At 36.7% G+C, this 20,800-nt stretch overlaps 2 protein-coding genes across 5 annotated transcripts; one reads left to right on the forward strand and one right to left on the reverse strand.

Annotated features, from left to right (window-relative positions):
* Window positions 1-5: 5 nt before the first annotated feature.
* On the forward strand, window positions 6-12,399 carry fzd6 (frizzled class receptor 6). 2 transcript variants are annotated; one of them, XM_017453638.3, is made up of 7 exons: window positions 6-315; window positions 579-736; window positions 958-1,343; window positions 5,395-5,591; window positions 5,751-6,765; window positions 6,889-7,037; window positions 8,778-12,399. In XM_017453638.3, the coding sequence occupies exons 3-7, from the start codon at window positions 1,158-1,160 to the stop codon at window positions 9,151-9,153; spliced, it is 1,923 nt and encodes a 640-aa protein (XP_017309127.1). In that variant the 5' UTR covers window positions 6-315; window positions 579-736; window positions 958-1,157; the 3' UTR covers window positions 9,154-12,399. The 2 variants fall into 2 exon arrangements, with proteins under 2 accessions (XP_017309127.1, XP_017309126.1); XM_017453637.3 differs by lacking the exon at window positions 579-736.
* Window positions 12,400-15,997: 3,598 nt separating this feature from the next.
* mrpl17 (mitochondrial ribosomal protein L17) lies at window positions 15,998-19,893 on the reverse strand. Of its 3 annotated transcripts, none has more exons than XM_017452645.2 (4): window positions 19,763-19,893; window positions 19,451-19,648; window positions 16,656-16,724; window positions 15,998-16,490 (listed from the first exon to the last, which is right to left on the reverse strand). In XM_017452645.2, exons 2-4 carry the CDS (start codon window positions 19,622-19,624, stop codon window positions 16,224-16,226), a joined length of 510 nt encoding a protein of 169 aa, XP_017308134.1. In that variant the 5' UTR covers window positions 19,625-19,648; window positions 19,763-19,893; the 3' UTR covers window positions 15,998-16,223. The 3 variants fall into 3 exon arrangements, with proteins under 3 accessions (XP_017308134.1, XP_017308132.1, XP_017308133.1); XM_017452643.3 differs by having other exon boundaries at window positions 19,451-19,652; window positions 19,763-19,892; XM_017452644.2 differs by having other exon boundaries at window positions 19,451-19,867.
* Between the last annotated feature and the right edge of the window lie 907 nt (window positions 19,894-20,800).

Raw genomic sequence — 20,800 nt, forward strand, 5'->3', positions numbered from 1 at the left:
ATTTCGGCTTCACTTTTCAACCTTTCTCTAGTTGTCCATCTACATACGCTCTATGGTTTCCAGTTGGTTTCTTATTTTCGTTGATCTGTTTACATATTTTTTTAAAAAAACAGATCGTGGCATCTGCACAAATTCTACGTTATTAAAACTCATTCCTTAATTCCCAGGAAGTCCTTAACTACAGAGCCGCGACCGCACAGAAGAGTTTAAACTTTGTTTTTGAAGCTGCAGAATGCGACGGAGAACAGGAATTTACCTAAGTGCAACACGAGCTACAAAATAAAATAAAACAACCGAGACCGACGGAAATCGATAGTAAGCTACCTTATCGCATATACTCTGTCTCTATGAGGTGTCATGAAAACATAAAAGTAAGACTACTCTGAAAAGGTCGACGTGAGACTTCCGTGCGGGACAAAGAAAACGTCCGCTCTGTCGAACTTCGCCAGAATTATCAGCAGTAAAAGTCGACCAAGCTAATTCTTGTAAACATGTATAGTTTTGTGTATTTTAAATAGCTAACCCTGTCAATTTAGGCTGATGTAATTCTACATACTGTATATACATCTGACTTAAAGACAACCGACTTCAAGGCGTGGACTGAAAACGAACTTCCCGACATTCCAGCATTAGCAGCATGTCTGAACCAGTATCCTGATAATTATGTTTCATCGCAAATTCTAACGATCAGATTCCCATCAACAAAGATAAATAATCAATACAATTCAATTGAAAGGTTAGTGTTATCACATTTGGCCAAGTTTCACATTTGTCTTATACCGCAAGTCTGCCTATATAAATGGCTGTTTCTGAAAACGTATTTCGTATTAAAGAATTGTGTGCACCTTTGTTGACGTTCGTCAGACTGGAGGATCATCTGACATATGTTTAAATTGTGTAGCATGCTTACTGTATTCTGTCATTTCTGTGACTCTGGTGTGTGAATCTCTGTTTCAGTCTCCCCAGGGTTTTGGAGTGATTAGTACATGAATCTGGCTTGTGGTCATAAAGTCGAGGTGTTGCTTGTCTCCATGGATACAGCCAGACCTTTTGCCCAAAAGCCAATCAACATACTCTTTCAGTTGTGCCCATGTTAAAGGACTGAGCAATTTTGGGTTTGTACAACAGAGCTAAACAGTGTGGATGAGCTATTCACCATGTGGAGTTACACCTGGCTCTGGTTGAGTGTGTGTGTGGTGCTACTGGACACATGCTTGGCACATAGCTTGTTCACCTGTGAACCGGTGCAGGTGCAGTGGTGTCACAACATGCCGTACAACATGACCTTTTTCCCTAACATTCTTGAGCACTACGACCAGGACATTGCCGCCAGCAAGATGAAGGTAGGGTTTCATCTTAATACTAGCTGCAATAAAATGTATGGTATTTGTATTTACTCTGCTCTCAGTAACCCAGCGTTAGGGGCTGAATGACTGTGACATTGTTTCAGCTGTCACATTGGCCAATTCTTCGTGTGACAGGCATAGTAAAGGGCTGACTGAGTTTTAACTTGCTTAACCAAACCGATGGTTTGAAATAATTCGACATACTGCTAAAGAACTTGCACCCTTTGATTGAAGCAGGTGTGGTGGATCATAACATAATATTAATATAATATAATATAATATTAACATAATATTTCAGTCAGATACTGTGGGGCAGGACTAATTAATAATGTTTTGTATGTCAAATTATATTTCATACACTCTGGATAGGGGCAGTGTGGTCCTTCTGGTTCTAATAAGGACTCTAGTTGCTTCAATTTGACTGGAGCATGTTTATTCTCCTACTGGAACAACTAGACTGCAAGGCATTATAATAGCACAATCTAGATGTAACCAAAATATAGTAGTTGTTCTGCATAGTTACTGACATTATATTTCTTAGCTTACCAATGTTTCTGAGATAGAAAAAAAAGCTATCCTAGTAATATTATCTATATGAGCTTCAACTTCAGATACTGGAGTCAATCATCACACTAAGGCATGTAAACTATTTAAACTTTTGGGCTTGCCTCCCAGGTGAGGTGCACTTGAGATTTAAAAAAAATAAATAAATAAAAATACTTGTAGGTATGTACATATTTAGGTTTCATCTGAAAGAGAGAGGAAAAAATGTAAATTCTGACTAAAAATACCTTAAATAAGCCTTCAATAGGTTAATGTATCACGCGGTCGCAGGGGGCCCCTTGTATTCCAGAAAGAATAGGTAACTAACATTAGTAATGTCAGAAGATCACAAAGAAAGGGCGATGATGAAGCATTCATATCCATCTGTGGTGGAAAAACACAAAAAGGAAACAGCAGAAGAGGAGAAATGGACCGAAAACAATAGTAGGGAATTACTGCTAATTGACCAAATTTATTCAATTTGTCTGTTTGTTTGTTTTTTCACTTCTGCTTGCTGATGTAATTGAAATGGAAAAAAGTTAACTAGATAGATCAGAGGTTCTCAACCTTTTGCAACTAAAGCCCCCCCCCCAAGCCTTCCTTATCATGTGGCATGCCCCCCCCCCCCCCCCCCCCCCGAAAAGCACCGAAATGCCGAATACCGATCACGTTTTTTCGCGCTTTTTCCATCTATTTTGCCATTTTTTTCACCATTGCATAAATTAAATAGTCAAAATGTGCTTTTTACTATTTTGTCTTGCTTTTCAAAGAAAAAATCAATTACAAAAACTACAATTTCGAAATATTTATTTAACACTGAACATTTTTTTTTTCATTCCATCAGGCATAGGCTACCAACAAGGCACAATTTAACTTTAAATAAATAAATGAGTAAAATAAAAATATTTTTATGTGGTCATCTTTGAGCCCCCCTTGAATAGCCTATGTTAGTCTATAACTGACTGTAGCCTACAAAAAAAAGTGCATACAAAAGTGCAAAAAATGGTTCTATTCAGCTGATTATATTGGGGATATATACCACTCGCGTCCCTGTACACCTCGCGGAGTATTATAGTAGATATAGTATAGTTAGATACGTTACTAATGTTATGTTCCTTGATAGATTTAGTTAGTTTAAACTATAGATTAGTTCATTTAGTCCCCGCTGGTTTCTCCGCTCCCAGTCCATAGTACTAGTTCATGTTTCTTGTTTTGTGTTTTGACCCTGTGTTCTGTGACCGCGACTTTGATTCCTGCTTTGCCCCGTTTATTCCTGTCTGCCGATCGCCCGACCCTTTGCCTGTCTTGACTAAGTTTTTTTGATTACAATGTGGATGTGTCTCCCTGCCCTTAAATAAATATGTCTTTACCTGCTTCCGTACTCTACTCCCTTACGTCTCGTGACGTGACAGAATACTCCGGAACAGAAACAAACAAACGCACGTTTACTGTCCACAGTAAACATCCAAAGAGCACGTAGCTCGTACATGTGCGCGCCCCGTCATTGAGGTCGTGACATCCACGCGTCTCACTCCGGTTGCTAGGCTATTTGGTCGCGTCATCAAACACGTCACTGTTCGGTCAAATTTATTCGGCCGAACACCGAAAATGCTTTTTTTGCTAATTTCGGTTGCCGGACATTCAGTGCATCCTTAATAAATAAATGTGTGTGTGTGTGTATGTATATATGTATGTGTGTGTGTGTGTGTGTGTGTGTGTATATATATATATATATATATATATATATATATATATATATATATATATATATATATATATATATATATATATATAATGTGTATATATGTATGTGTATATATATATATATATGTATGTATGTATGTATATGTGTGTGTGTATATATATATATATATATATATATATATATATATATATATATATATATATATACACACACATATACATATGTGTGTGTGTGTGTGTGTATATATATATATATATGTGTGTATATATATATATATATATATATATATATATATATATATATGTATGTATGTATGTATGTATGTATGTATGTATATGTATATATGTATAAATACACACATATATACGTACATACATACATATACACACATATACACACACGGTATCTCACAAAAGTGAGTACACCCCTCACATTTTTGTAAATATTTGATTATATCTTTTCATGTGACAACACTGAAGAAATGACACTTTGCTACATTGTAAAGTAGTGAATGCACAGCTTGTGTAACAGTGTAAATTTGCTGTCCCCTCAAAATAACTCAACACACAGCCATTAATGTCTAAACCGCTGGCAACAAAAGTGAGTACACCCCTAAGTGAAAATGTCCAAATTGGGCCCAAAGTGTCAATATTTTGTGTGGCCACCATTATTTTCCAGCACTGCCTTAACCCTCTTGGGCATGGAGTTCACCGGAGCTTCATAGGTTGCCACTGGAGTCCTCTTCCTCTCCTCCATGTGGACATCACGGAGCTGGTGGATGTTCGAGACCTTGTGCTCCTCCATCTTCCATTTGAGGATGCCCCACAGATGATTCATTTTCAATTTTATCCAGATTAATGTGGACGTAGCCTGGTGTGGTGGAGGGACCCCTGAGTTAGTTGTTGCTTAGTGCCCCATAATTTTCAGAAACTGACTTTGCTGTTTGCTTACTTTACTCTCCTGTGCTGCAGTTATGAAATCTACTCTTCAGAATATTTGTGCTATTGTGCATTATGGTTTATGATAGCCTGTTTACGAGGGGATGCAGGAAACACTGTACAGTCTTTCAGCTTCCTATTGAAAACATCTAACTATAAGTGTTCAGAATTATTTATGCTCATTGCACAGAAAACTTTATTAACAAAAACGTGCAGCGCTTAAAAGATTTAAAAGTAATATAGTTGCCCCTCAGAAACTGTTAGCACTGAGCCTATATATAATGCTTACTGCACAGAAAAGTCCTGGTTTTATGGAAAATTTTAATTAATTTATAGTAAATGTTTATTCAATCACATAAACTGGTTGGGGGGCTTGTGCAAGTTCTCAAACAACTGGGAAGTGGAGTTTTTAGGGAAAAAGTTGAATACCTGCTGCAAATGATATAACTGAAAGGCCATCCAGAGAGCAAGATTTCAATTAATAGTAAGAGAACTATATTATTATATAGAAATAAGAATACTTGTGTCTTGTAAGAATTTAGTAGTAGGAAGTTATTCAACATCCAGTGTCAAATGTCCTTTAATGTTTGTCAACAGGCTTTGCTATAATATATACTAGCTGTGTGTCATCAGCATGGCAGTGGAAGCAAAACGCAAAACTATGGAATCGGTTTCAGTAAGGTGCTTTCTTACCAGGTTTAGATGGACTTTGTGGCCTTCACTCTGTGCTTTGAAGCATCAGAGTAAATCAGGCAAATTAATAAAAGGATTTGGTATAATCAGAAATACCACCATGATGAGGATAAGGATAGTTTCCTTTACACCTAAGACATAGTTCAACCTCTGTTTTTTGCATTTGCAGCACTTCATGCCACTGGTTAACCTACACTGCTCGCCAGATGTGCATTTGTTCCTGTGCCAGGCCTTTGTTCCAGAGTGTTCACAGCAGACACAAGTGCGTCGGCCCTGTAGAGAACACTGTCTGCGTGTTCTCTCTGACTGTACACAAGACATGTACACCTTTGACATCACTTGGCCACTGGAGCTATCTTGTGACAGGTCACAAAACACATGCACAGCACATTCTTCTTTTTAAAATATTATTTTCTGTTTAATCATGTAAAATACAGTTACTGTTTCATGGGTACTTTTTTATCCATTTTACTTTTACTGCACATTCTCCAGCTCCATAAAGTAAATTTTCTCTGTGTGTTTTAGGCTAAAGCCCTGTCACACCTCTACAGATGAATCTACTGACGTGCCCCAAAAAGACATAACAACACCCAAAGCATCTTCATCAGCCAGTAGAGATTTGGGCTTCTGGTGTCCCTTACAGCTGAAGACCCGTCCTGGTCAGGGTTCCTCCTTCCTAGGTGCTCAGGACTGTGCTCCTCCATGTGACAACATGTACTTCAAAACACACGAGATTGAGTTTGCCAAGATGTTTATCGGCATCTGCTCTATTATTTGTTTGTGTGCCACACTATTTACTTTCTTTACCTTCCTCATCAATGTCAAGCGTTTCCGCTACCCAGAGCGGCCAATCATTTTCTATGCCATCTGCTACAGCTTTGTGTCTCTCATTTACTTTGTCGGATTCCTGCTGGGTAATGAGTCGGCATGTAACAAGCCCAGCATCCCAGGCACTGTATCCACAGTGGTGCAGGGGAGCCAGAGCAAAGTCTGTACACTGCTCTTCATGATGCTCTACTTTTTCTTCACCGCTGGTATGGTCTGGTGGGTCATTCTCACAATCACCTGGTTTCTTGCAGCAAGGCCCAAGTGGAGCTGTGAGGCCATTGAGAAGAAGGCTGTGTGGTTCCATGCAGTGGCCTGGGGCCTCCCAGGGAGCCTTACTGTCATTCTGCTGGTCCTTAATAAGGTGGAGGGGGATGGTATCAGTGGTGTGTGCTTTATTGGCCTATATGACCTGACAGCCCTGAGATGGTTCGTGCTGGCCCCGCAGGCTCTTGGTGTGCTTGCTGGACTCTCACTCCTCCTTGCTGGCATTGTTTCACTTAACCATGTGCGACAAGTGATCCAGCATGATGAGCACAACCAAGAGAAGCTTAAGAAATTCATGATACGCATAGGTGTTTTTAGTGGCCTGTATCTGCTTCCTTTGCTCACACTGCTGGCCTGCTACCTGTATGAGCAGGCCCTGAGGAACAGCTGGGAGAACACATGGATCAATGAACATTGTCAGGAGTATAGCATCCCCTGCCCCTACAGAGTGAGCACTGATTTACTTGTATTGTACTGAATGATAGATGAGCACATATATTTTTCAGTGAATGTGATTAAGAATGAATAAATGTTGATGCAGGTTTGTCTTGTGTTTTTGTCTGTTTTCTAGAAAGTTGATGCGGCTCGGCCAGACCTGTCTCTCTTCCTGATTAAATACCTGATGAAACTTGTAGTGGGCATCTCAGCTGTTTTTTGGGTTAGCAGTAAGAAGACCTGGTCAGAGTGGGCCTACTTTTTCAACAGAACACGCAAGAAAGAGTGAGGCCACTGTTCACTTTTTACCTCTCTATGACAATCATAATTATGGGTAATTCTAAAGCCATGATTTACAGTACATTACTTTCAAAGAAGTACACTAGTCTGTCCTATTAAATTACAGTGTTTTTGTTAAGCAATAAAAAAGATTATTGAGTCAGCTGAGCCAGTCCATTATGAGAGTTCCTTTGATAACTTGTTTAGACAGGTCTCCAGATGATGTGAGCCAAATTGGATGAGGATGGGACAAAATTTGTAACAACTGATAAAATTGATAATAATCAATTATTTATTATTTTTAAATTTTTATTTTTATATCTAATTATCAATTAGTTGGTCTGCACACTGCACGGGGCACGTATACTTATCTCTTACTTCTGTTCCAAAAATGCATATTGGAGAGTACATTCCAAAGTTGTGTCTCAAATGATGTACTATACACTTACACTATGCACTCTGTACTCTACTGTCTAGTTTATGAATTTTAGAAGGGTAGTATCGTCTCATGTGGAACATTAGCGGGTTTTTACTAACCTGAATATAAACCATTTCCCAGTCGATGGCAAATGGCATCAAACACACATAATGCAACACCACTAGCTTTAACAGAATACCTAGAGTCAACGAAAATTAAATTCTTCAGTTTACTGTTTGTCAACATTATCTTTTATGCCCAACATGACCTCAGTCACTATCAGGCAGAGCCGTAATCGTCAAGTAACAGCAGAAAAAAGTGTGCGACCTCCAAGTCCTCTATGGCATGGGAGCATTTTATATTAAATGCCACAAAGAAGATTGTAAGATGGAAGCTTTGCAGAGCGGAGCTTGTATAGCATGAAAGCACGACAGTGATGCACGAGCACAAACTTATGTTTGTATCCAAAATACTCCACTGTGTAAGGGGTTGGGGAGATGCTTAAAAGGTTTAGTATTGTCATTATATTCTGTATTTGCGAGCTTGCAGTGTAAATTCTGTTGTTTATTATAACACTCATAATATAGATGCGGTGAAAAGAAAGATCTGTAATGTCAAATTAAAATGATGCGATCAAAATAAACATAAGTAAAACAATATGCTGCAAGGCAGTGAGTAACAGAAACCATAAGGTGCAGTGATTATTTACTATGTGTGTGTGTGTATATATATATATATATATATATATATATATATATATATATATATAATATAAAATGTGCATATATATGCACATATATTTATGCATATATATTTTGTTATGGACAATGCAGACTTTTTGTCTGCATTGTCTGAAGATTTCAGTTTTCGTGAAAATCAGTTGAACGATGGAGGAGGAGTGCATTCGACTCGGCACAAGCAAATGAATCGGAGGAAAAAGTCATTTTGCTTCTAGCCATTACAGTTCAAAAGTTATTAGCATAAACATGATGTAGCAACTCCAAATTTGCAATGATAACATTTCAGACTGTCAGCTATCTGTGTGCCAAATTTTAGAACCTTCCTGTGTACAGTTCTATGTGCTGCCATAGATTCAATAGCGGAAGAAGAAGAAGAAGAATATAAAAAGAAAGTTGATGAAAACAATAGGTGCCTATGCACCTGTGGTGCTTGGCCTGCTAATAATAACACTAACAATTACAATAGAGGAAATATAGTAATTTGTTTTGCAGAGATTAAAGTCTCTTTATTGCCAATAATTTATTCTCTCTCTCTCTCTCTCTCTCTCTCTCTCTCTCTCTCGCACTCTGTCTCTCACACATGCCCAGCCCTATCAGTGAGAGTCGGCGTGTCTTGCAGGAGTCTTGCGAATTCTTCCTGAAGCACAACAGCCGTGTGCAGCATAAGAAAAAGCACTACAAGTCCAGCTCACACAAGCTCAAGGTCATCTCCAAGTCAATGGGCACCAACACCAGTGCTCAAACAACCAACACCACTAACCATGACCTAGCTTTCACTACTAGCAACTACTTCAAGGGAACACCTGGTTCAGGGTCTGAGATGCGTGGTTCATCTAAATCATCTGTACAGGAGCACGCTGCCTCGGGAAAGGTGTCTAGCCAGAGCAGCAAAGAGCAAAAGAGTAGCAAAACTGGCAGTTTCATTAGAGTCAGTGGCAATGGGGAGCATCTGCAGAGCCCCTAAAATGTTTGAACAGCAGGGGTGTCAAACATGCAGCCTGTAGGCTGGGACTGGCCTAGTAAATGTTCTAATCTGGCCCTACAAATGATTTTAGGGTCTTGTAGACCCTAACTCAGGGGTGTCCAATCTTATCCGGAAAGGGCCGGTGTGGGTGCAGGTTTTCATTCCAACCAAGCAGAAACCATACCTGAGTCTATTGAAAGCCAAGATCAACTGATGAAACAGATGGAATCAGGTGTGGCTCCTGCTTGGTTGGAATGAAAACCTGCACCCACACCGGCCCTTTGCAGATAAGATTGGACACCCCTGCCTTAACTGAATTGAAAGATTAAAAAGGGAGCTAGTCTCTGTTATTCCACTAGGGGCAAAGTAGAACCAGAAACTCAGAGCCAGAAACTCAGCAATTGAAAAAAGTGATAAAATGATGCTAATTCTTAATTAGCAAGCTAAACATTTGATGCTTTCAACCTTGTCTATTTCCAAAAGAACTAATTCTGTGGGGTTTCAAAGAAATGGGGGTAAATACCTATGCAAAAACACAGCTTTTATGTTCTTCATTTGTAAATAATTCTACAAACTATATTAATTTTTGATTGATATGGATTGAGCTATTTTATTCTATTTTGACTTCAAATCCCCAATTAAGCCCATTTCAGTTGCAGGTTATAACACTACCATATTGGGGGGAAAGTTCATGGGGGTGAATACTTTTGTGATTGGCTGAGCCGCATTATAAGCCGTTGTACAATTGAGTTCTGTATTCTTGCCTCAGGTTTCAACCCAATAAAACTGCTCCATTTAAGCCATTGTTCTGTCCATAGAATACCCTAATCTTTCCCTTTATGTTAAGATTACCATAAACAGACTACATTACATGGTGAAACAATTGCTTTTTTGTTTGTTTTTGTGAATATTATTAATGATAACTTATTTATTTAACACTGGTTTTTATCATATTGTCTTTGTTGCCATTTTATGAAAGCCACACGAGGGCATGCCTTAAAGTAATTTACTCATGGGTAAGGGGGTTTTACTCTGCTTCATGCTGTACCTAAGAACACAAAATCACAGTTATGTGATTACTCTCATGGCTTATAATTAATATTCACAGGCTCTTATATGTTGATGGACTAAGTGTAATGTGATGAGTTTGACACCCCTGCTTTACAGAAAGAGTCCTATTGTTTTAGACTTAACCTTACTGTTTTCAGGATATAGGTTATGTGATGACATGTGATCTTTTCATGCAAGTCAGATTTATTTTGGCCACAAGACACTGTAGCCATCACAACCAGTGCAATGTTTGCCAGACTGCCAACTTAACTGTGTTTGTGCTTCATTTGAAGTATGATGCCAAAATAAGATGCAGCATCCTATTGTTTGTTCTCACTTCAAAAGCACCATTATCTGTTTGCCAGTTCTTGAGAAATGTGCACACACTGCACAGAACTGTTCATTTTACCTCCAGGTTGCACCAGGCCATATCTGATATCTGAAGCATAAAATATGTTGCAATGAATTATGCATGCTCATGGTTACCACACATCCCGAAAAACCTTGGAATATTGTAATGTAGTATTTCAGTCATAGAAAACCCCTGGAAAATGAGAAATTTAATCAAATTTTCCAGAAATATTACTGAGGTGCTGAACAAGAGTAAACTTGGATGATTACTCCACTGTTTTATGTGTGTGTGTGTGTGTGTGTGTATATATATATATATATATATATATATATATATATATATATATATATATATATATATAAATATATATATATATATATATATATATATTATACATACATACACACAACTGATTAGTGGCTGCTTTTTGGGTTGTTTGTTTTTGTTCCTGAAGTCTACATGTAGAATGTACACTGGATAAATAGCACTGTATCTTTTTTTTCCTGTGGCATAATTATGATGTAAGTGGACTGGAAGGGTATTAACACTGTGGAGTTCAAGTCTGTCCTTTGTTAGATATTTAGTTCACAATTTATACTGTATGTTCATGTAAACATTAATTTCCCTCTGTTAACTAACCTGTATAAAAGAATATTGCATTTGTTATAGCTTTGCATTTTAAATTGTAAGTATAACTTAAATCCTTATTGCTTAAATACATTTAAATTCTAGGTTTAACACATTGCATTTATTTATTTCTTGGTATTTTTTTAAGATCAAAATAGGGCACAATGCTTTTCAACAATGATCATATTTTTATTCAGCTCAAATGTTTATTCAAAACAGCCACTGTGTTTGTTGTCAACATTCATATACAAATATAAATTGTGTGGACATTTCTAAGTTGTGTTTTTGTAAATTGAAACACTGGACACAATACACTCTGGATAGGATGCAATTCCATCGCTGGGCATCACACCCGCTAGCACACTCATTCGCACCTAGGGGCAATTTAGAATTACTAATCCACCTAATGACACTATTTTGGGAGTTGGGAAGAAATTGAAACAATGCACATACGGTAAAGGGACCTCAGAATCTTTAATGCAGTGCCACTACCTGGTGTGCCACATAACACAACTTCTGTTTTCTCTTGTAATCAGCTAATTATTATTATGCTAGTTTTTATGTCAGCTTTCTTGTCCATATCTTCTTTCTAGTATCACTATAATGTTACAGTAATCATTTCAGAAATGTCACTGGTTTTTTTGTTGTTTTTTTAATCATAGCAAGTTAATAGCTGTCTGTTCTTTTCAGTTGTTCCTGAGTACGTTAAATGATCTGATGATAATTTTATTAATTTACTGTATTATTTGTGTTAATTGAATGTACTTGTTACTGCAAGCATCTACACTATTTTTTGTCTTAAAGAAAATCAAAGAGTTGTGTTTAATGTGAAAGAATTAGGCAGAATACTGGACATTACCAAATGCTTATTAATATTTAGCAAAACTTTAAAATACATGTCCTGTTAAAACTCTATTCTTTTCAAGGAATTCACAAATTTGAAATTTTAATTTGAAAATGTGATGTGTATTTATGTGGTAGAGGAAAAAACGAGTCCATAATGAGATTGAGCAGCCTACTGGCACTCCGGCTTCATGCCACAGTGTGAAAGGAGAAATGGATTTATCTAATTTTTTATCTTTTTTTTCATAATGTTGGTATTTTGCAAAATATTTTTTTAATCAGTATGTATTCAGTGTAATTTTATATTTTATACTTTGTTCATGCTAAATGTTTTATAATAAAACTGCTTTCAATTAAAAAGTAAGTGCATCCTTTATTGCTCTCCTATTCTTTCTTATACACAAGGCTAAACCATGCAATGTTTTTTTGGTCTGTGTCTTACAATAGAAAATGTCGTTACAAGTGGTGAAAATTAAAATCATGCCCAATTCAAATATTTAAACCTGCGCTCACTTCTCAACACTTAGGTACAAGGTCAGAAAGTAGCTTTGTTTTTAGGCTTGCACAATACACCAAAGTGTCAGTTATGCAGCCTGCATGGTTTCCTTAAATATGTGAAAGGAAACCATGCAGGAGTGGTAAATGTGACTTTTTGTATTAAATACATAACGCCTTCCTGGTGGGTTTAGTAGTCATTAAACTCTGTGCTTCCTTGACTTTATATACAGTTCCCTCGAAATATATTGGAACAGCAAGGCCAATTCTTTTATATATTTTATTACAGGTAACAGTGCTCTTAGGCACGACGAGGAGCGAAGTAAAATTCTGAATATTCTATTTGCATGTTGAAAGCTCAGAGGAAGAAAAGGTTTTGTGCAGTTTACCACAAGCACATGAAAACATTTAGTTCTTGTCTGAAAGTGAATGTCAATGAAGGCCTGTTAACAGGTAGTGTATTATTGTCAGGAGATTTGACAATTATATAAGTTCTGAAATTGCATAATTTGAGTCCGAAAAATGGTCTTAGTTAATGATATATGTCTGCTTCTGCTGTTAAACTCCTTTTAGTGTAAAAGTTTGTATATTTCAATAAAGATACATAAAATAAAGAAATTGAAGAGTATTATACTTAATACATAGTTAGCAAAAACAGATTTGCTGCTTAATAATAATAATAATAATAATAATAATAATAATAATAATAATAGTAGTAGTAGCCTAGTTCTTATTTTTTATTATTATTTTTAATCTTCCATTACCACGTGATCTGCAGGTCTGACTGTCTGTAACTAACGCTGAGGAGAAATTAGATTTATTTCATTAACATTCTGCCTAATCATATGTCGTGAAAAACACTAAAATATCCATGAAGTGGACTACACTTAAATAGGTTTAAAACTAGGTAAAAAGGGTTTATATGTTTAAAACAAGGTCAAAGAGTTTATTACATATCATTCTTATTCAAATAGCGTCATGGATATGTGGGCGTGGTTAAATGACGTCGGTGCATTAATCGTGTACTGTTCGTTTGTATTATTGTTTAACGTTTTTCGATTAAACTTGTATATATTAATTATAAGCTAGTTTTTGTACAGCCAAACTTCTATAACAAGAATGGCGCGTATTATCTTTATGAAGACGTTTGCAAAAGCAAATCTTCCCGTGATGCATTGCGGCATTTACTCGTTGCAATAAATATCTAATTCTGAAAGTAGTATACACGAAAGATGACAGCATTAGGATCAACTATGTGAGTTAAACCTATATATTACAATAAAGCCCAAATTTAATGAACCACTAACTACCATCATGCGGTCAATTGTTAAGATCTCTATCTTTAAAAATGGTGCTGGCGTTTAAAAAACACTGGTTGGTCCGAAGGCAGTAGGTATTTTCAATTGATTGCGATGGTCAGCTTCAGAATCCTCGTTTCTTCTCTCCCCTCTTCCTCTGCCAACCTTGACCAGCCTTTTTGTTGTCAGTTATTTAAGACCGAGAGATCACATAACGAGACAAAAAAGGATATCCGAAACTCTTCCGTGCACACATTTTACTCCGCGTTAGACTCGCCTTCGTAAACAGGGTTCAGGGTTGCCAGGTACGTGTAAAACAAGCAACCAGTGACCTGTTATACCAGCTTAATACCAAAATTCTAAAACTTCCTCCTGCTTTACATTATCAAGCACAAATCAACTGTAATATTTACAAAGTACAAAATACATATTTACAGTATTTTGCAAAAAATACACTTTGATTAAATAATTTTCAAGGTTGTACAGATATTGTCATACACAAATAACAACATTGATAAAATAATACATTCATAAAATAAAAGTTTTTAAAATTAATTTGCTGCATTGTAATTTTTTTATTGACATAACAGATAATAATGATATAAACGGATAATTTAAGAAGTAATCAAACCCTTTCTAAAAAAATAATAACATTTTTCCCTTAACACTGGCTTTGTATATAAATCATTTAAACTAGCATCTGAGCCGGATTATTCAATGGGAATTATGGGAACGGGCCTAGGGGCCCATGCGCATTTGGGGCGGAAAAACATTTTTTCGTTTCTTTTCTTTCTTTTTTTTTTTACATTGTTGAAAACAGAGGCCACACAAGATTAGGTTAAAAAAGAGGTGCCCCATCCACTGTCTACAGCGGTGTAGGCCGTATTGAGTGCAGCACCTGAAAGTAACTTTTCATGCTTTTCGCCTTTTGCCAAATTCACTCTTCTCCCTTTTCCCATCACATATCAGATAGGAAAGACATTTATTATCAATAAAAATGAGGAAAATATTTGAAAAGTGGAAATAAAGTGCCAAACGTCTGTTTATAAATAAAGTGTTTATCGGTTAAGGGTAGGGGTAGGAAGGGCTTTACTGTCCCAATAAGGTGGCATCCATTTAATAATTTAAATAAATATAGTCATTTACAATATATGTTATTACTGCATCCTGTTAATGTACTTTAATTAATTAATTAACTAACCCTAACTCTAACCCTAACCCTAGGCCATCTTATGTGGCCTAAAAAGGGCACTTAAAAATAAAATAAAATATTACTTTAACGTACATAACCAAATGTTCTTTTACAGTAGCCTATTTAAATGTAATTATTTATTAAATAAATAATATATATCTGTAAAATAATATTACCTGTATTCCAAGCAGTACTTCTGGTCTGTCTGTTGTTTTTAAATATTTTAATGACTTATTAACATGGTTAATTGGAAGGTCATGCTTGATTGAGAGTAGCAGTAGGTCAGAGAGCCTCTCTTCATTACATAGACTTAGAAGTCTGGATTTCACAAGTTTTAACTTTGAAAATGACCATTCAGCTATAGATGTGGAGACAGGTAATGTGTCATATTTTTAGGAGTTGAGAAAGGGGGACAACAGTCTTAATCTCATCGTCTTTTAGGTAGTTGAGCATTTACTGGACATGGCTTTTGGGGAAGGAGTAGGATGGGCATTTTCGATGCTTTTGCCACATTTTTATAGCCACTTCCCATTTTGTGAAGCTCAACAACCTTTTGCCTCCCATCACAGCTTTATTCCTTGGTCTTACCCATTGTTATGAATGACTAAGGGAATTTGGCCCACCTTACCTCATATTTATACCCCTGTGAAACAGGAAGTCATGGTTGAATAATTTCCTGTTCCTAGTCAACCAGGTATACTAAAAAAAATTAAATATCACTGGAAATGTACTTAAAATATATTTTTCAAATTTATTCCTGTGTTTTGTTTGGAATTGTTTGATATCCCTGAGAGCAGAGTATTTTTTTTAAAACAAAACATCAAATGGTTAAACAATAAAGACAGTTTTTCAAAGCTTTCTTTGCTCATATTTGCCAAGAGTGCCAATATTAGTTGAGGGCACTCTATGTATGTATGTATGTATGTATGTATGTATGTGTGTGTGTGTGTGTAATTATTTATTATATGAATGAATGATGACAAAATATTCAGAAATTATCAGATAATTTTATTAAATTGAATCTTTTTACTACAAAGTTTGAAAGATGACACAAATAAATATAAGGCATGATATATCTAAACCTTTGTACAACAGATAAAAAGGCCACATCTTCATGCTTCAGATGAAGGTGCAAGTCTCAAAAGACATCAATCTTTGCCACGAAAAACATTTACATTGGTGTTAGACAAAACAGTGTAATATGATAAAAGAATCATCTATGAGTCCCTACATTTTCAGTAGTGAGTTGAGCCTTCTCTTCTCTGTACCCTTTTAGAAGCTGGTTAACCAGATTCAGTTCATCTGTACGTTTAACAGGAAACAAAGGGGGGAATGGGTTGCCCTTATACTCAATAACAGCCATTGCAGCCCGGTCCAGGTTTTCTCTGTTTGGAATACTGGCCAACAGTGTATATCCACTGGACTTGTTTTCAAACCTTGGAGCAAGTACTTTGAAAAGCTTAGGAATCAGGTCTTTCTCCTGGAAAAAAAAAAAAATTAAATCTATTGAAACATATTGTATACTTTTCTTCAAATAATATTTCTGTGCTCTACAGTGCAGCATTTCTCAAACTTATTAAGTTTAAGGTCCCCTTTGTGCAAGTGCCAAGTGCTTTGTGCAAGACAATAAACAAACAGTACCTACCGTAAGCCAAAAATCTGCCATTTCCATTGACTTTTTATTAGTATCTCCTTTTTTGGCATAGTCAATTAACTGGCAACACAAAGAAAAAATACAACAACATTTAAACACAACAATCAAAAGACTTCAAAGTTTGTTACACAACATTTAGTTCACTGTTTAGATTTTTCTGTCAAGTACTGTTCCAAGTGTGCTGATATTTAGTATAACAGCACTGGGACATTGAACTTTTTGCATCATTTGAACCATTTGTCTGTGTTCTATGGTTGCAACAGTATGAGATTTTCACGGTAGGATAACTGTCTCAGAAAATATCATGGTTTCATGGTATACGGTATTACACAATTATTATTATAATTATCATCATCAGTTACAATGTCCCATAAAGGAATGAAAACAGAAGAATTTTTAAACAAAATTAATTATAACAAAATTAACTATAATTAACAAAATTTATTATAATTGAAACCTGAAACCATTTTTTTAAATGGAAGTGTGTTCAAAAGTCTCCCTTTTGAAAATAAATAAAATTAATAAAAAATCTCCCATTTGAACAAAATTAAATAAGAGGAAAAAAGAAGCAGGAACTTCTGTGTCTCTGTTTAGAACTATTTTCATTAGAACAAAAACAGACAACATTGAGACTAAAAAGTCACTTAATATTAATTTATTGTTTACATGTTAGTAAAGCATGTTAAATGAACTACTAAATGAAAAACACCATTAGCTGTGTGAACTTTTAAAACAATTTCCTATGATTATTAACAAATACTGCCGGCATTGCAGCTAGACTGCTCCTGCCTGTACTTTTCTCTCTCTCTCTCTCTCTCTGACTATGTTTACATGGACAGCAATGATCTAATTATTGACCTTATTCTGAATAAGACAATATAGTGATAAGTGATAGGTGTTTACATTAGTCACTTTTAGAATATTCCTTTCATGTTCCCGTTTTACATGTTAAAGAACATAGATCGATAGATGTCCCTACACCACGCCATCCAATGTTCCCTCCAGAATTTCATGCATCTACATACAGTTCGTCTTCGTTATGGTACTGTATACAGTTTTGGGTGTTTCATTTTACGAAAGCTTCAAGTGCAGTTAATTATCTGTCATGCTATACGTGCAAACAGACGACTGCTTGAAGCCATGGGCTGTGTCCGAAACCACCAACTATATAGTAGCTGAGATACATGCATTTCGCCCACTATATAGTAGGTAAGTGCACAGTTTTGGACGCAGGCATGCTCTCTTGTTTACTGTCAAACGGCTGACCACTGCCCTGTGTGTATGTGTCCTGTCGCAAAATGCGGTGAAAACTCCCACACGTCATTCTGAAATGCCTGAGCCAAAGTTTATCAAAATTATTTGGTATAATTACCTCCCAGAACTGTCTCACACGATTCCGTTCCCAAATATCAGGCCTCTGCCTCCGATTGAAGGATATCATGAGGTTTGGGATAGTCTTGTCTGCGCGCCAAAGCCGCAGTGGCTTCCCCAATTTCAGCAACTTCCATTAGTAGATACTTTGTGCCAGTTAATCTCTTGATTATGATTGGTGAGGATTTTTTTAGTAAAGAAGTTTGAATTAAATCCACCTTGTAGCGCTAGCATTATTATTAATTTACTCCGCCCGAAGCTGCTGTGTTTACACGAGCAGGTTCAAGTTCAGGTCATTTTGCGGGATCAATAAAAGATGGCGGTTTGTGAGATCGGGAAGTTGAAGCAGATGATGTAGAGTTACTTGTCATCATAATGGCTTCTCTGGAGTATTTACACACTTGTTTGGTTGACTGAGGAGATGAAAAGCAGTATGAAACTAACTGTTGCTCGGTGTAGATGCATTTTGGAATTGCAGTTTTATCCCAATTGTATTATACAACTCCGAACAGGTCCCTCGCACCGTTGCGAATAAATATTTATTCACAGTCGCACAAAATACTTTTCAGTCACAAATGCAAGTGAAATGTAGAGCCCTGAGTTTATCTGCAAAGTTTTTTCCCGTTCGGCGTGATTAGATTACTGCTATCCATTGACTATGTTTACATGGACAGCAGTAATCTAATTACTGACCTTATTCTGAATAAGACAATATTGTTATCAATATCAATAGTGCAGTTAATTATTCATCATGCTTTACATGCAAATAGATGACTGAGTGAAGCCATGGTATGTGTCCTAAACCGTGTACTTAACTACTAGATACTAGCTGAAATACATGTATCTCGCCTACTATATAGTAGAAAAGTATGCGGTTTCGGACGCAGCCGTGCTCTCTTGATTTCCATCAAACGGTGGGCACTGCCATCTGCGTGTATGTGTCCTGTTGTAAAATGCAGTGAAAACTCCCACACGTTAATAGTGTGATTAAGGTGTGTACATGTCTGTAATGCACGTTGATAATGCGACTAAAACAGGAATACTCCACGTCTTAATTCAATTTGTGTTTACTTCGAGTATGATTTTAGTCGGATTAAGGTAATAAAAAAATGCTGTTTATGTGGTAGTTTCTTAATCAGATCATTGTCTTAATCGGGTTAATATCGGATTATAGTTGTCCATGTAAACGTACTTTACATTTGACTGAAAATGATTTGCATTTTTTGCTTGTTAGTATGTACATTTACTTTTGGTCCATTAAATAGGGGGGTAGGGGCACATATAAAAAGAGCTGTAATACCTAAGTTTGTTTAGATTTATATGTCTGTCTATATAGTATATATACAGGGGCATTATGTTGGGTTATTATCTTGACCGGTCGGACAAGCAATTAGACTAGATTCGTGAGGTCTTACCTTTTCAGCGTAAAATCTAACCTCGTCGGCTCGGGCTCTTGTAGTTTCGATTCTCTCGTGTCGCACTAAACCCGTAAGGATGTTCCGAAGCATATTTATTCGGGACTCTGGACCGAGGCCCATTCGCCGAGCCACGCGCCCGTGCGAGATCAGTGCTCGAATAGTGAGACGCATTTCGCGAAGGTACTATGAAGGACACTGTCTGACAAAATCACAAAGAAACACTTCCTAGATTTGGATATACATATATATATATATGTGTGTGTGTGTGTGTGTGTGTGTGTATTTATATGCAGCAAACAACAAACTTACATATTCACTATCACCAAATAAGTATCAATAAACTTGGGTTTGTCTTAAAACGCTTTACACCAACTTCCTAATCACATACACGATTTTGTGCCGCGCATGCGCACCATTGTATTATTTTCTACGAATTGATTCGGTTCTCATCTAACTGTTCGGTTTATTACCGCCACCTACTGGACTGGAGTTGGGCTACGGCTGTCAATATGCAATTTTTTCTATTTGTTCAATCTCTATCCTATTTACATGTCCTGTAACCCTTAAGCATATAAATCCTGCTATGGCAATCTTTTGTGATTAGTCATGTGGTAGACTTTCAGAGCTGCTCAATACCTATTTCTCTCAAACTACAATTCACTTTCTCTCACAGTCGTACACTGGATGTAATGTTCCTCTGCCCAATACTGCCATCACACCTACCTGTAGGTACCTGTATTTAAACTAGTGTACTACTCACAATCTAGTAAATATATGTTCTTCATTTCCATTCCACCCTGTTACTTTTCCTGGCCCAACTTTCTTCTGGATGTTAAAAAGTTGTCTTCCATTTCTAATTACCCTAATTATCTGTATATTTGTAAGTCCTTCTTTAAAATATCCTGTCTACTGTGTGATGTTTTTGTCTGAGTACTTGCCAATGCAAGTATTTTCCTAATTTGCAATCAAAGCCTATGATTACTTTCCCTTGTTTTGTCCCTTCTACAAACCATAAAGCTCAGACTATCCCAATCATTTCTGCAGTGTATATGTATACTGTAGATCTGTCACTCTCTTTTATTATTTTTATCTTCAATTATTTTATTACAAATGCTTTTATTACCATTGATTCTTCTTCTGGGGTGCACGGTGGCTTAGTGGTTAGCACGTTCGCCTCACACCTCCAGGGTCCGGGATTCGATTCCCGCCGGGGCCGTGTGTGTGGAGTTTGCATGTTCTCCCTGTGCTGCGGGGGTTTCCTCCAAAGACATGCATGGTAAGCTGTTTGGTGTGTCTAAAGTGTCCGTAGTGTATGAATGGGTGTGTGAGTGTGTATGAGATTGTGCC

This window comes from Ictalurus punctatus, chromosome 23 (assembly GCF_001660625.3).
Source record: "Ictalurus punctatus breed USDA103 chromosome 23, Coco_2.0, whole genome shotgun sequence".
NCBI lineage: Eukaryota > Metazoa > Chordata > Actinopteri > Siluriformes > Ictaluridae > Ictalurus > Ictalurus punctatus.